Below are 15,665 nucleotides of genomic sequence, written 5' to 3' on the forward strand. Positions count from 1 at the left end.
AAATTTGTAAAATAGTCTCTAATACTGATTTATTTGAAAGCAAAATGCTAGTAAATTTACATTTTAGGGAGAAGTAAATTAGGGGACAATGGGCTACTCCCCATGCTGCTCACTGGTGGTCCTCATACCTGCTGCTCAATCTGGCTCCTCATTGTCTCAGGGAGTGAGGGGATCACAGAGACAATTTAATGCAGCTTTACTTGATGGAGACAAATGAAAAGCCACTGATGGATCTGTGTGTGTGTGTGCGTGTGTGTGTGTTAGGGGGAGAGCACTGGTTCTGCACTGTTAATTGTGCGTTTGGCCTCGACTGCCCCAGCGCAGTTAATCTGATGAGGGTAATTAAAAAAACAACTGGGAGAAACCTAACCCGGCCCAAGGCTGACCATGCAGACACATATGCACTCATATTGGCCATTACTTTAATCAGCTCAATATAAAATGCATGTAAGTACAATATTTATGTCGGACACTGACATAGACGTGAGGCATGTTTCCACTACAAGAGCCTTTTCCAGGAACTGGCGTGGTTTTCTGGGGTTCCCTGTTTCCACTGCATCTTCCAGGATGAGAAACCTTCACCTGGATAAATATTTACCCCAGTAAATGGCTCTGGTAGCGAGGTAATAATTTGGTATTACCCTAAACCTCAGGGTGGAGTTTTAGTGGTGCCATGCTGCTACCCATTTCTGATTCCAGGCAGTATGCTTAATCGCTCCAGTTAAAACTGGAGCAAATAAGCTTAAAATAACGCTTTAGGGTTTAAGCCATTTATGTCAGTGTATTTTAACAATCAACCATAAACCTCTCAGGAATGTGGATCAGTAACACAGTTTATGTGTCACGTAGAGCTCTAATTTCAACTAAATGTTTGAAATTATTTAATAATGTGCTAAAGATGCTTTTTTTTGCACATAGTTAGGAAAGACTTTATGCAATAGAGTGAATACGGTGAGGCACTGCTGGGATTGGATCAATTAAAAAAAAAAAAAAAAACATTCATGGTTACATTTGTTCCTAATTTGGAAGTTTCTTCAAATGTTAGATTGAAATCAGGGTGAAAAAATCAGAAGTTAGCCAACTTTCTGTTTCATTGTCAGACTAGCAGTTTCTCCTCAACATTGGTGATTGAATTGAGCTGTTCAGCTATTTGGTTAGTATACTCCTGACCTGATGAGTTTAAGGGTTCAGGGTAAATGGTGTCCAGAGAAAAATGCCCGTGGTTTAATGGAGTATAATCTACCTTTTGTTTTCCTATTTCCTCCAACAAAGAATCATATTTCACTCAATGAACCATACTATGTAGAAAAAAATACATCAAATCTATTACAAAGCTATTTTCTAAACTCTTTTCTGAGAAGAACAAAACCCATTATTTCACTGACGCTGACAAGATATCCAACCCTGCACTTAAAAAAACAAAACACCAATCTACTAAGACAATCTTCAATGGAGAAAAATTAATCACAACAAAATGTATCTAACTGGGAGGGAAACTCTCTAAACATGAATGCACATCCGTAACACTGTGTGCATTTCTTATCAGCAACAAAGAGTGAAAACTAAAACTGCTCTGAATGCTTGTCTGCCTTAAGTCAGGACTTTCTGCTCAGAACCAATTAAAGCAAAGCAACTTGTGGGGTGTGCTGTATGCACAGTTATGGACTAAACAAATGAACAATAAATAATAATAATAATAATACAAAAGTCTGACATATAGAAACTGACAAAACAAAACACCATCGGTGTCAAAAAAATAAAATAATTCTGCCGGCTCTTTTCACTCCATCTAATCTTACCAGTATGACGTAAATGATTATAATGTGTATCACAACATGTGTATCATGAACAGGTAAGAAAACAAAAAATGTGCAAACTCACGGGGCTGTCACTGTAATAGCCATAGATCGAAGTGTGTGTTTGAGGGCCTGTGCGTGTAAAGGCCCGTCTGCGGCAGCAGCAGCATCAATTATTAAAACTAATCTCATTAGGCCTCAGATTCCTTTCAGACGCTTTTAATTAAATGATGAATGGGCTCCCAGATGCCTGTTAAATAATGCTGCTTGTGACATCACATTGGGTGTGCGTGAGAGGTACGACATAAGGTAGATATCCTTCAGAAAAGATCCAAGGGGAAACATTCGGCCGAAAGAATGGCATGGCCTCACACACACACACACACCATCTGGTCTTTGATTTAATATGCAGCCCTTTATTAGAAGTTACTGCTGCCCTCTGTGCCACAGAGAGGGAAGCAGAGTTAAATGTCTCAGAAGTCGCAAGCTGTTCTGGCATACCGCACTTAGAAAGACTTCATATCGTCTTCCTAATGAAATCACCCACAATCTGATATGTTTGTGCACAGGAAAGGCGGACTGAGGGGAAAAGAGGGCTCCGAAATGGGACAGTGAAGAGCTCACGAGTGTTTTGGACCTTGAGAGAGAGAGAGAGATATAAAGCTAAAAACACAGAATGAGAGCAACAGGTAAACCAGAGGGCAGGTAGAGTGCCAAAGCACCCGGGGCTCCAGACATCATGGATATGGCCATCGGAACACCCATAATCCCTCTTGTTTCTCATTCCCTCCCCTGCTCCCCTAACGCCACCTCCCCGCCCTCGCTCTTGGGCTGGCACTGTATCGGATTGCCGAACTCACAATGGGGCCTGAATCATCACTCCAGCCGGAGAGACCCAGCGAGAGACAAAGTGGCAGGGAGACTGGTGGGTAAAGAAAGGTTGGGACAGACAGACAAAAGGAAGCAGGGACACATCGTAGCGAAAAAAAACTTCTGTGATGGATCTTGTCCAAACATGATCCATCACAGAATCATGTTTGATTTTTACTGTTTGTTTACTGGACAAACAGTAAAATAACAAAACAACAACAACAACAAAAACACTGTAGCATATAAGAAATAAGCATGTTTAAGTTTAAAATAATCTTCATTGTTCCAACACGTCTCTTCTGACTGGAGGCAATGTTAATGTTTTAGAATGGCCTAGTCAAAGTCCTGACTTGAATCTAATAGAGAATCTGTGGAGGAAACTGACAATTTGGGTGATGGCAAGGAGGACCTCCCACTTCAAATACTTGGTGCTTATCAACAACAATAAATTGTCAAAATATCTTTGGAAACAGTCAGAGAGATGGTCAGCAATTATTCTAAGGGTTTAATTGATTGTTGCGATAAAAAAATGAAGTGCCAATTCAACTGAAATGAAAATTAAATCTTTTTCATTTCAAAATTGACACTACATTTACATTGTTTCATCAGATTTAAGAGATGTTAAATCCTCAATCTAAATCTGCCCATGGCGTGAATACATCTGGGCCTAACTATAGCAGAGAATCATATTTAAAGAAAAAAAATGTACATTTGTAATGTAGAGAAACGTAGGCTAACACATTTTATTGTTGTACTACTCAGGAAATGGAACAGGAAGTGCTTTTGTTTAGAAGAGATGGGAACCACATTGTAGTAATGCCAGTTTGATAGAACGTGATGTCAGGAAAGGGTTAATTATATTAAGTTTTCATACAAAATTCCGCTTTATTCAGATGTGTGTTAATATCCAAATTGAAACCTTTGGATATTAACTTTAACAATCCAGTTAAGAAGTCCAAATCAGAAAAACGTTCTTGATAAAATGTGTCTACAGTTTCAAGCTGCCGCCTGCCCTCCAGCCAGAGAGTTCCTTGTGCTTTTGTAAAAGATTGAACTCTGATAAAAGGGAAGTACCTTGTGTACTGACCTGAACATGATACTTCTTCCATTTAAAAAGCCAAAAAGCAAAACTAAAACTGTATTATGGCTTAAAAGCATTAACGACCTTTTCTTTGTCAACTTTACAGCCTATTGAACCCTTTTCCTTATCACTTCATCAAACCAAAATGAAAGACAGCTTTGACTGCGTGCCCTCACAACTCGTATTCGGGTCCATCAATATCATCTAACAATGACAATAAAATCTGCGCCGAAATAAATTAATGTGAATTTATATTGGTTACCCTGTTTTGTTTAAAGGAGCAGGATCAAAGAGGAAAAGTTCATATTAATTCAGACTTTTTTTTTTTAATGAATTACCGATGTGACACGACCACAATGGCGACGATGAAAAGCAGCGAAACAAGAAACAATAGATATTCTGTTCACAAAAGGACGAAAATATGTGGGGAAACAAGGGAAATAAACATTACTTCCAGCAAAAAATTTAAACTAAAACAGAGACCCGGGTCACGTCCCATCTGGCACCGACGCCCTCTCTGCTACCTCTCTGGTGCTGGACTGCTCTGAGAGAAATTTAATCTCCCAGTAGAGCAGGAGAGGAAGTTCTCGCGGCAGGCAGGGCATGCAGGTTCCTCCATAAGCAAAGCACAACTGTTGGAATTTCATTTCCTTTCCAGCAAAACGAGGAAATGCACTTTTTTTTTTTTTACAATAAAAGCAGATGAGCGTTCAGCGGGAGATCGTGAACTATTTTCCCCCAAAGGTTTTAATCGAGACAATGTTGTTTAATGTGCTTTTACACGGGTGACTTTTTCTTTTCACTTCCACAGAAAGAGTTAAAAGTCTAAAGAGTCAGTTTAGGACAGAGTTTAAGATGTTAAATCGCTGACTCCACACAGAAAAAAAAAAGAAAAAAAAAAAAAGCAACATCTGGCGATAATGCGTTTTTCTTAAAAACTCTTTGTGTAATCAATAAATGAGGAATCCTGGCAAGAAATACATCGTCCTGACTGACGCTCCATTAAACACGACTGGCCACCGCGCAGTGCTCTCTTCACTCAGATGACCTCAGTCATCCCACACCAAAGAAAGTGTATGTGCAAAACAGAGAAAGAAACACCTACACACACACGCGCTCTCTCACACAGCAGACGCTCAAACACACTTATCATGCGGTTTCCTGTCTGGTGTGTTCCTTTAGAAACCCACGCTGCCTCTGCTCCGGGTTCCTAGATGGATTCTCCAGTCTGTTTTGGGGCTTTTACTCTGTGACAGCGTGACTGGCTCACAGGTCTGTCTGTGACCTGCTGACCTCACACTTAGCTGTCTTTCCCTGGCTTGCCAGAATGCAAACTCAGCTCTCATATGATCAATTACGTGAACTGAACAGGTTTAGGTGAAAGACAGATGCTCTAGTTTAGACTAAGCTCCCTTTCTTTCCTTCAAAAGAAGGCATTTGATCTAAAGTAGGATTGATTGCGTCAATCAGCGAGTTTCTGACATTCAGCAAAGGCAGAGTTTTTTGACATTTTGCATATAATATACATATATATAAACATATACAGTGTGGTCCCAGGCTACAGTACCAGGCTGTGAAGCATTCCTATAAAGTTCACTTGCCTGAGGACGGTGCATCAAATTTCAGATTCATCCTAAATCAGGAGCTTTGTTTCTCCATTTTCAAAAAGGACAACGGTGATCATTTAATTTGAAGAGATCAAGTTATAGTATCAAAGAGGAAGGACTTCAGGGTAAAGCCAGTTCCACGCTATCTCTAGTAAGTGATCACACATGTAACAGAAATCAACATATTGTTAATGTAGAGTAAACTCCAGCACTGGTCTACGAGCAAGCAAGTTATAAAATTAAACTCCTGTCAACTCCCTCCAAATAGCATCAAAAGAAACTGTTGGAGACTCCATCTTTTATAAGGAATCATAGACAATTTAAGCTTTTAAAAATGTTAATACGTTGGATCTTACAGGGTTTAATTCAGTCTTGCTATAAACAAAACTGCTTGTTTTCATGTTTGGAAGCTAGATGCAAATTAGCTCATCTTCAGTTTTAAGTGATTTAATTGTTCCCTTTGACAAACTAAGTGTAATAACTGCATTGTTGCAGCTTGTCGTTTATTTGCTTAGTAAAAATTATCTACCCTTTATTAAATAGCTTTCTTCTCTTGCAATGGTAACAAAATAAAAACAAGTTCCAATAACGTCCTGCTTTGTTTGTGCTATATTTTCAAAACAAAATAACTATTTAAATGTTTTTATGACATTTTTTATATTGGCTTTTAGCAAAAAATAAATAATAGCCTGCTTACAAATTTCTGTGTCTTTGCCAAACACATAGAATGAACACTTCTTGCTCCGTTTCAGGAGTAGACTCTCACAGCAGCATTCAGCTGTCAGCTGAACATTAATCTTAAAGGAATCACTGACACTGAACTGAAACTGAAGTGGACTACGGTGCCACAGCCTGGATGCCAACCTACTAGCAGGATGCCATGAAGTAGCTGTTACACTCCGCACTTCTGGGATCTGTCTGCATGCCTTGTTGCCGGGCAGATTTTAAGATGACATGCCAGGGCGATCTTAGCTATCGGGTTTGGCCATGTTCATGCTGAACTGCTGCTGCTGCATGTACATTTGTGTCAGTGCGTCTGTATGGGGTTGTAGAGGTGAAAGAGGGGTGCAACCTGACCCCTTTTCCTCCTCTTACTTAGTCTCACATACTAATACACAGAATAGGACAGCTGCCATTGCGCCTCTCCCAGAGCACCAGAGGAAGAAAAAGCAGCTACAAGAGCCTATTTCATCTTTTCTTCAGCATTTCTTCCACCTCCATCTCTCACACTCACTTTTTCCAGAGCTTGCCATAGATTTCAACCCAGAAAGGTTTGCAGGAGTCAGCAAATGTCCTCCCCTCTGCCACTTTGAATGAAAAATACATTCAGAAAAACCAGAAAAGGTTTGTGTAAAACGTTTGTTTTTCCTTATTGACGTGAAAGAATTGACTTGTAATTAAAAAACAAAACTGAATTTAATAAAACTAATAAGTATTTAGCTATCATTTCTTAGAGCATCCTTCCTTAATAACATATTTTCTCCAAAGCAGAGCAAACATGTGGCAACAGGTGGAGAGAGACACTTAAACAAGCTAAAAGTAGCATTAAAGGGCTAAACGCCTAAATGCGCCTCCCACCCCCTGAGCTCTTGTAGTTCTTCCCTGAGGACCCCAGACAGCAGGCAGACCCGGGGCGGGCAGGCGGGCAGGCGGCCAGAGAGGACGCCTGACCATAACCCAGATGACGTGCTGTGGTCGTGGTGGGAAAAGGGCGTGGCGGGGGAAGCGATGGACGGGGTACTTTAAAGGCTAGAAAAGGAGGAGCGGGACTATCGGGTGTCAGCGGACAACTCCCCCGAAACTGTGTCTGTGAGGTCCTTAGTGTTTTTTTATTCAACGTAGACACGCCTATTTCAATGAAGCAGAGCGGGGAAAGAACAAGCCACTTTCAGTTTGAATTTTCAAGCAGATATAAAAAGACAGTAGTGTTTTTATTTTATTGTATTATTTATCAACTATTATTATTATTATTATTATTATTATTATAAGTGTTGTAAGATATTTTATTGGGGTCTTTCTGCATAGCCTCTGCATGTTCTCCCTGTACATGAATTGGTTCTCTCCGGGTACTCTGCCGTCCTCCGACAAATTCAACTCAAAGAAGTAATTCTGTTTTTGGCTACATTAAAGCAGCATCCCAGAAGCTAAATGGAAAGTCACGGGAAAAAAAAGATACATACCATCACACATTAAGTGTGAAATGTCTTCCAGAGTGAGTGAAGCAAACAAAAACGCTCAAACCGTGACTTCAAGAAACCTGCCAATGGCCATCCACTGCTGTTGTGCTCAGAAATATAAGGAGGATAGAAAGACAGAAAGTTTTTTACATTGAAAATCAAGGAGTTCCAGGTACCTCAATGACAAGACAAAAACTAGTACAGGACTTCCAGAAATGTAATGTATTCCCTGAGCTGAAAGTGTATAACCGCACTTTGGGCCACCAGAATTGTTCATTTTTATTTTATGTCACACACACATAACCCACTCAAATCAGCAATGACTTAAAAAAACAATAGAAATACAATTAATTTGCTTTGCAGCTGGATTTTGTGGTGGCTTTTGGCACTAAATAATTAAATAAATAACTACTTTATTGGAGAAGCACAAAAATAAAGAAAGTCATTTTTTTACCTGACTCAGATTTCCAGGCTTTAAGTCTGACAGGATCAGTTCAATTTCCTTTCAGACATATGAAGATCAACACACATCTGCCAGTTAAATATTATTTTGTTTTTCCCATTTTGAAAAGTGAAATTTCTGATTCCCAAATACCTGCTTATAATATTTTGGAATTCAAAATATAAGAAATTATATTACAATTTCTGAAATCACAACATTTTATTTGGCAGTTTAAAACTTCCAGTAAATGGATCCCCTTCTATGTTCCTACATGAATGAAACCAAAACTGAAATCTTTCTCTGCAGCATGCAGACAGTCTTAAAATGGGCAAGAAATAAAATTTCTATAAGCCTCTGTGGCTGTGGGTGATTAAAATCGCTGCCCTTGCTCTGCGATCCAATTTCCAACCTGAACAATTAATCAATGTCTTTGAGCTGCAGCTCAAATTCACATTATAAATGATATCACAGTCCTATTTAAAGCAGGTGAAGTAAATGGGGGGAATATAGACATCAATATTTTATATCTGAATACCAGTGAGTCAAGATAGACTGTCTTCTTCTGTCTTTTCTTTTTTTTCTTTCTTGCTTGCTTTCGTCGTGTGCATGTACTGTATGCGTGACGGACATATGCTCCACTGGGGTTTGCCCGTAACCCAACCCAAAGTAAGTCTGATGAGACACACACACACACACACATACAAAAAAAGGGGAAAAAACAACATACTTCATGTGCTCTGTCCCACTTCGCAGCATTATTACTGTCGAGGCTGGCAGATCGTAGAGAGAGAGAAAAAGAGAAAGAGAGAGAGAGGGAGGCTTGATGGAGGAGGAGGAGAAGAAGATGAAATTACACCTGTTCTGGTGGCTGACTAACGACTTTGAAATGTGAGTGGCCTTCGCACGTCGCCAAAATCATTTTCCCAACAATACGGCCTGATCTTTAAACAAGCAGAACTGGGACGCTGCGTCGACTCTAAGCGTCAGTCCAAGTGCATCTAGGTGTCTCCTTGTGTTTCCTTAACATCTCTCTTACTTCTTTTATTTCCACAGGAGCATTTTTGCTGTCATTTAGGACAAGGTAGCAGACAAAAAAAAAACAACCTTGTTTTTTACATACTTTTGCTGCTTTTCACCAACTACTTTCAGAATATCCTCACCGAATCAGGAATCTATAAGTATGAATGTTTTTATCTGCGCTATGTTACAAGGGAAGTGCTCAGAAACTAATTTCGACAGCCTGTCAGTAAGTTCTCACAGGTGTCCAAAGTTACTCCTCAGGGGTCATTATCCTACATGGCTTAGGGTAAGACCTGCGTCAGATGAATTGGTCATTACTAGGCCCTGAAGAACTTGATGACATGCTGAGGAAGTAATTAAGCAATATGAATCCACTGTATTGGCACAGGGACAGATCTAAAGCCTAAGGGACACTGGCAATTGAGGACACCCTCTCTTATGTGAAAAATGCTATTTTGATAAGTTAGCACTTCAGAAAAAGGATTTAAAAAGATTGCAATTATGTCATGATTAGTCAACTTAGTTAACTCTGAAATTAGACCTGTAAACACAATGATTACACATTTGAAACTTTGGATATGAAAACAGCTTGAGGATTCCCTCATCTACCAGAATTAGTATATACATTTTGCCTGTGTCAGAGATTTTCAGTTTGGCCCTGTTGGTTCAGGACCCACATCTTACAAATGAATAGTGCTGTTTTACACCTGAACTCATGCAGGATGTTTATGTGCAGATGTAAGCGTGCAATTCGCTTTTATATTATTGCTTGTCCTGGGTGATGCATCGCCTGTGTTCCAAATCTGCATCTGATTGGTCGATCAGAACCTTGTGACAGCTACTTCCCTCAAAGCTCCAACCGCTGAACGCTGAGCAAAACTTAAAGGCCAACCAGATCAACAAGAAACCTGATAAGCTTGTGACTCAGTTGTCAGCTATTTTTCGAATTTTGCATAAATTTTGTGCAAATTTCCTGCAAATGTTTTCATTTTGTTTTTCTTTCAGGATTTGGATGAACTAAACAACGTAATAAAATCTCTCCTAAGGCATCACACAGTTCCAAATCCAAAGTGAAGAGCCTCCCTAAGCCTTGGCACCAAGAGGAGCAGAAATAAAGATTTTTATGAGGAAATACACCAGACGTTGTAAGTTCCTGTTCAATTGTGGTGGATCAAAGGCGGTTCTGATAGGATGAATATGTCCTCATCAAATTAAGTTATTCTTAGCTTTAATTTCTCTTTCTTTAAACTCATGATAAAACTTTTGTCATAAACAGAATAGAACACCTTTGTTTTTTGTTGTTTCTGAATGTTTTTTTTTTTGCTCAATTAACTCGCAATAGTGTGACTGAATTAAACCAAATCCTTGATTATGCTAATTATGTATTTTCAGCGTTTTTTTTTTAGTGTTTCTGTCATTGTTTTCAATTAATGCTAAAGCGAGCTTATTAACAGCGTTGTTGAAATTCAAACATACGTAAAAGACTTACTTTGCACGGAAAGTTTTGAGTCAATGTGTACAGCGAACTTCACTCCAGCTCAAGAAAATTGTGACCGCCACCATATGGCTACTGGACTTGCATCACATCTGTTCGCGAGTTAGCGCACACACACACAGAGAGACACACACGAGTGGACTCTCTCACACACACACACACACACACACTATCCATCTAATGCACCATACCCCACAGCTGTGTGGCTGACACAAGGTGTACTCTCTCACTCTCTCACTCACAGACCTGCATGCATACAGTAGCCTCTGACTCACCATCTGTTCGCTGAGGTCTTGCGAGGCCTCCATGGCTTCTCTGGCTACGATCTGCCACTCACTTGAAAAGCAACAGACACAAGACAAATTAAATGTTTTCAGCAATATAAAGCAATAAAGGTATTTCATTTATTTATTTATTAATTCCCAAATTAATAGAAATTAATAGGAAAAGATACATGCTGTCCTTCTGGGGACATTGGTTGCCTTTTCCTTGTACGTACATATATGTACATATACACATACATTTTTGACGTCTATGTGGTTCTGTCAGTTGGATCTTACGTTTGTGTGTGTTTGGGTTTGCATGTTTGAGCAACAGGAGACTGAAGGAGGGAAGCACCCGTGTTAACTTCAGCATATCATCTTTGGCCGAGGGTGAAGTGGAGCGATAATTGCAGAAGTAAATATCAACAATGAAAACGGAGAAGCGTAAATGATACGGCTGCATGGCTGGCCCTGGACCACAGACACAGTGGCTGGCCATGGCACACGAAGACAGTGAGTGACCCCGTTAATTCTAGACAGGAGACAGGTTGATGAAGGGAGGGAGCGAAGGAGGAGGAGAGTTTGGACGCCAGGGAATTGTCTACAACTTAAGGTGAGAGGCGATGCTGCGACCGTCGCGTTCTATTCCTCGTCGCTCTGTTGCTGCTGAGGTGCAGAAAGGGATGCCGCAACAAAAGGGCAGCTGAAAACAATGGACAACAATGCCAACATCCCGGGAAGACGAGAACAGAATGGTTTGTCTCTTGTTTACTGTGCAAAGGGTGTTGGGAAAGTTGGACAACTGAACAAAAGCGCTCTGGCCGCAAAGACGAACGAACGCTCACATGCAAACAAAGAGAGTCCTTCCCTGTTATTAGGCCTGTAGTTCCCAGTAACACAGCAGGGAGTGCCTGTAAACCGTTTGCAGGTTAAGTTTTCGTTTTAGTCAATAAAATCAAAATCCCAAGGAAATACATTGATGTTTAAAAAATTGTTTTTCTGTTTATAGATATTTGGAAAAGCTAATATCTGTTTAAATGTACATATGTATTGCATTATTACAAAGAGGCAGATAAGGATAGCACGTAGACTTCAAAAGAGCAACAGCTGAAATGTTAACTTAATAAAAACCTGGTTTAAAATATGAGTTATTGACAGTGAGTAGCATTAAATTAGGGTCGCGCAGGCGGTTTGTGTGTCTATCCACTGGCTCGATCCTTTAAACTAACTGGCATCCTTTTAATTTTTCATAGCGCTCAGCTCCTCCAGGCCAGAAACCGAAGACAATAATGCGTCTCTCAGGTGAATTGATTTGTGCCGGAGTCTCCACCACCCTCCAACCCGCCTCCTCCCTCCTGTCTCTCTCCTCTCTCTCTGTTTCATTCTCTCTCTTTCTCACTCTATCTCACCTTTCTGGAGGACACAATCAGCTCTCTTTTCTTTCTGGATTTTCACTCCTTCCAAACATCCTTCTTGTTTTAAAACATGTCCAGTGAGTTGGAAAATACACTTATAAAATGTGTCCTGGCTGTGGTTTCATTAGTTGCTTTTTTTTACAAAATTTTTTATTTTTCCATTTTCAAATGATGAAATATTTTATATAACAAATGACTCCTGCAAAATAGATGTCTGACTTTTAAATATCCCCTCAGATTCATTTTATACAACAGTGAAATGTTTTCAAACTCATGTGATTGAATTAGACATTGAATTGGACATGACTGTCCAGAGTCAGTCATGTCCAGACCATCTGATTAAATCAGAGAAACAGCCTTATCTGTACTGTGATTTATATTATATTTATATTTACCCTGAATAACTTCAGGGTCAAGAAAAAGACATTCTGTGAGTAAGTTGATTAAATTGTTGACTTGCAATCAGATCCAGCTAACTCCGTCAACCACCACTGAACTTCTGACTCCCCTTTTAAGTCCTTTTATTTCAATATATTTTGAACAAAACTTGTACAGTTACCTAGTGAACCATTTTATAAATTAAATTCACAGTACAATAATCGGTTTTGCTTTATGATTTATTTAAAAATATGCATATTTTACACAGGGAGAAAATGAATTAACATCTTTGATCTCTAAAAAGTTCCATAAGATATGAGTAAATACTAGAAATTTGTGGTCAGGTCAATATGTTGTTAACCGTTTTAAGAATTTGTGAAGACAAAAGTGCATAGGAGTAAAATGTTTGGATATCTGATCATTTATTTAAACTACTCCAAGAACATGAAGTAGCAATGTCACGTATGTGAAAAATATTAAATATTACTCAATGATTTAATAAAAATTGTGTCCATGAAATGATTTTTGAGCTCGAACACAAGCAAAGTTGTTAAATGAGATTAAAACTATAGTTTTATTTGGTTCCAATGTTTACTTATGCCTTGGGTATTCTAGGAGCCAACTATGAAATTTAGGTCTGTTATGTAAATATGTAAAAAAAAACAAAAAACAAAAAAAAAAAACATTAGCTGGATTAACTGGAATGGGGGGGCCTTAAATCAAATTCCGCATGGGGCCCTACACAATTTTGGACCGGCTCTGCTACCCAGCAGTCACCAGACACTAAGCAAGGGGATCAATAAACTCGCTATTTCCTTCAACCTCCCAGTAGAGAGAATTATATTCCTTCCTATGGCTATTGACAGCGACATATAAGAGCCACACATGAGACGGAGGAGGGGTGAGGGGTTAGAAAGTGCAGCACGCGGCCAGGCTGCGGTAATTTCACGCTCTGAGAGCCGAAGAGAGGATGATGTTGAACAAACCACATGAAGGCAGCTGCAGGCTGACCGGCCCGCTACGTATTCATTTCGACTTGCGCCTATCAATAACGATGAACACCTTTTCCAAGCATTTCACTGCCCACTTAATTGAAGACATTTTCTCCGTCGGATATGATGGATTCTGCAGCAATTTTACTTATTTATTTAGATGTGAGATAATGGTATAAAGAGATGTATTTATATAAAAAAAGTGACGACCTTACACAAAGGGGGAAAAAAACTACAGCTCTCTTGATTAGATGTTGGCCGATTGAGGACGAAAAGAAACGACATCCTGGATCCTCTTGTGTTTTATAATAATATGGCGTGTGACCTAATAAATGTAATTATACTCGTATAGGTAAAAGCTTCTGAACTCAAATCGTATCCATGTTTTATGTATTGAAATGAAAACAACCTGCTTTCATTTTGTAAATTAGGAGACATAAAAAAAACATAGAGGATGCGCTCCAATCTGAAGGATCAAATCTTCATCTTTAAATGTAAAACACACACAAAACATTTGCTTACGTTGATTCATTTGTTTTACAATTAGAATTATTTTAAGAACTTATACTTACAAAACACTGCTAATTATTTATTTTTTTACGACATTCCATTTCAACTCGCGTCAATACCAAAACCGCAAACCTAAAAACTGAAATGCAAAGTTTATTCTAATGATAATAATAATAATAATAGTAGTAGTAATAATAATAATAATAATACAAAGAAATAAAAACATATATTATTACCGATGTGCCAATTATTTTTGTATTACTATTCTTATTATTCTATAGGCACCAAATGCCATCAGTGCTGTTTTGGGGTTTTAACCCGCCTTGGTTGAGTGTAAGTCCTCTATGTGAAATCTAACCTGCACACACGGATTACGGCGCAATAGGGCCCCTATCAGATTTTGCGTCGGCGTGTACCTAACTCGTCATGTTGTTAGGGGCAGGCTAATAGCCAGGGGCCATTCAAGCCCCGAGAGCCGGGACTGTGGTGGTATAAGATTCCCATTTCCTACATATCAAATATAAACACAAACTCCACGTGGGATGAAAGAGAGATGGAGTGGAGGAAGGGGGCAAAAAGGGCCACGGGGATGCGGACCGAGATCTGCGGGAGGAGAGGAGTGAAGTGTCTCCAGATCCTCTGATTGGAAAAAAAAAAAAAAAAAAAAAAAAGATGAAGAAACACGCACTGAGCAGAACTCCTCCTGTCAGTCGTCAAATAAAAGCTCAATGCGACTTTATATTCTGGATAGTTTACCCCAAGTACGTCAAATAAAAACGATCTTTTAACTTTGAATGACTTCACACGTAATTTGCTCTTACATCAAAAACTGTGACATATCGATTTAGATAAAAAAAAAAAACTCAACGTGTGGAAGAAGTTTCGATTGATGAGAAACAAGGAGACATGCATGTTTATTTCCCAAACGTATGATGCAGCGTTATTAGTTGTCCTAAACAGAAGGTGTTAGTTTACCCGCATGAACATAGTTCAAATTTATAAATAACAATAGAAATTAAAAAACGCGAATATTACATTTTGAGTTTGAAAAATGTCAAATGTAGATAATAATAATAATAATAATAATAATAATAATAATAATAATAATAATAATAATAATAATAATACATTGAACATCAGTAAACAAACATACCTGTGTTGAAAGTGTTCCAGCACGAAATGGGCTCCCAGATTATCCCCTCACAGCTCGGAAGCGCTCATAACAAATGCGTTGCTCTCGCCGCACAGCTCTCCCTGCTGTTTGCAGGCTGTCACTGACTGGATAAAAAACACTCAGCCAATGCTGGCCATTAAGAGTCCTACACTAAATCAGGAAAAAAAAGAAAAAGAAAAAGAAAGTATTTCAGATCACACTGAACACACCGACAAACCCTGACTCAAGTTCCGGACTTCTGTTTCGGTGGCAGGAAACTTCGCTTCCGCGGGGAAACAACATTATTTTCAGTCGGCGTCCAAGTTTGAGCACCAGGCGGGTTCAGAGGATATTGGATATTTAGGACCGCCGCTGAGCTGCGCATGCGCCCAGCTGCCATGCGGACAGTGTTGGGGCAAGTGTCCAAACGAGTAATGGGGTTCAGTCAGCGGGAGGGGGAGGGGGG

The 15,665-nt window shown here is 39.3% G+C and overlaps 1 protein-coding gene across 4 annotated transcripts in view; it reads right to left on the reverse strand.

The window, feature by feature from the left end:
- eya4 (EYA transcriptional coactivator and phosphatase 4) overlaps positions 1 to 15,580 on the reverse strand; it is a 48,934-nt gene extending 33,354 nt beyond the window's left edge. For 2 of the 4 annotated variants that reach the window (XR_532460.2, XM_008397953.2), the window contains exons 1-2: positions 15,200 to 15,580; positions 10,764 to 10,824 (exon numbers count right to left, since the gene is read on the reverse strand). Coding sequence is in view for 3 of the 4 variants with exons in the window: in XM_008397953.2 (XP_008396175.1) it covers positions 10,764 to 10,796 (33 nt within the window). In the remaining variant the exon portion in view is untranslated. The remainder of the gene's footprint in view (positions 1 to 10,763; positions 10,825 to 15,199) is intronic. The other 2 variants (XM_008397952.2, XM_008397954.2) reach the window with 2 other exon arrangements.
- Between the last annotated feature and the right edge of the window lie 85 nt (positions 15,581 to 15,665).

This window comes from Poecilia reticulata, linkage group LG21 (assembly GCF_000633615.1).
Source record: "Poecilia reticulata strain Guanapo linkage group LG21, Guppy_female_1.0+MT, whole genome shotgun sequence".
In the NCBI taxonomy this organism is placed as follows: domain Eukaryota; kingdom Metazoa; phylum Chordata; class Actinopteri; order Cyprinodontiformes; family Poeciliidae; genus Poecilia; species Poecilia reticulata.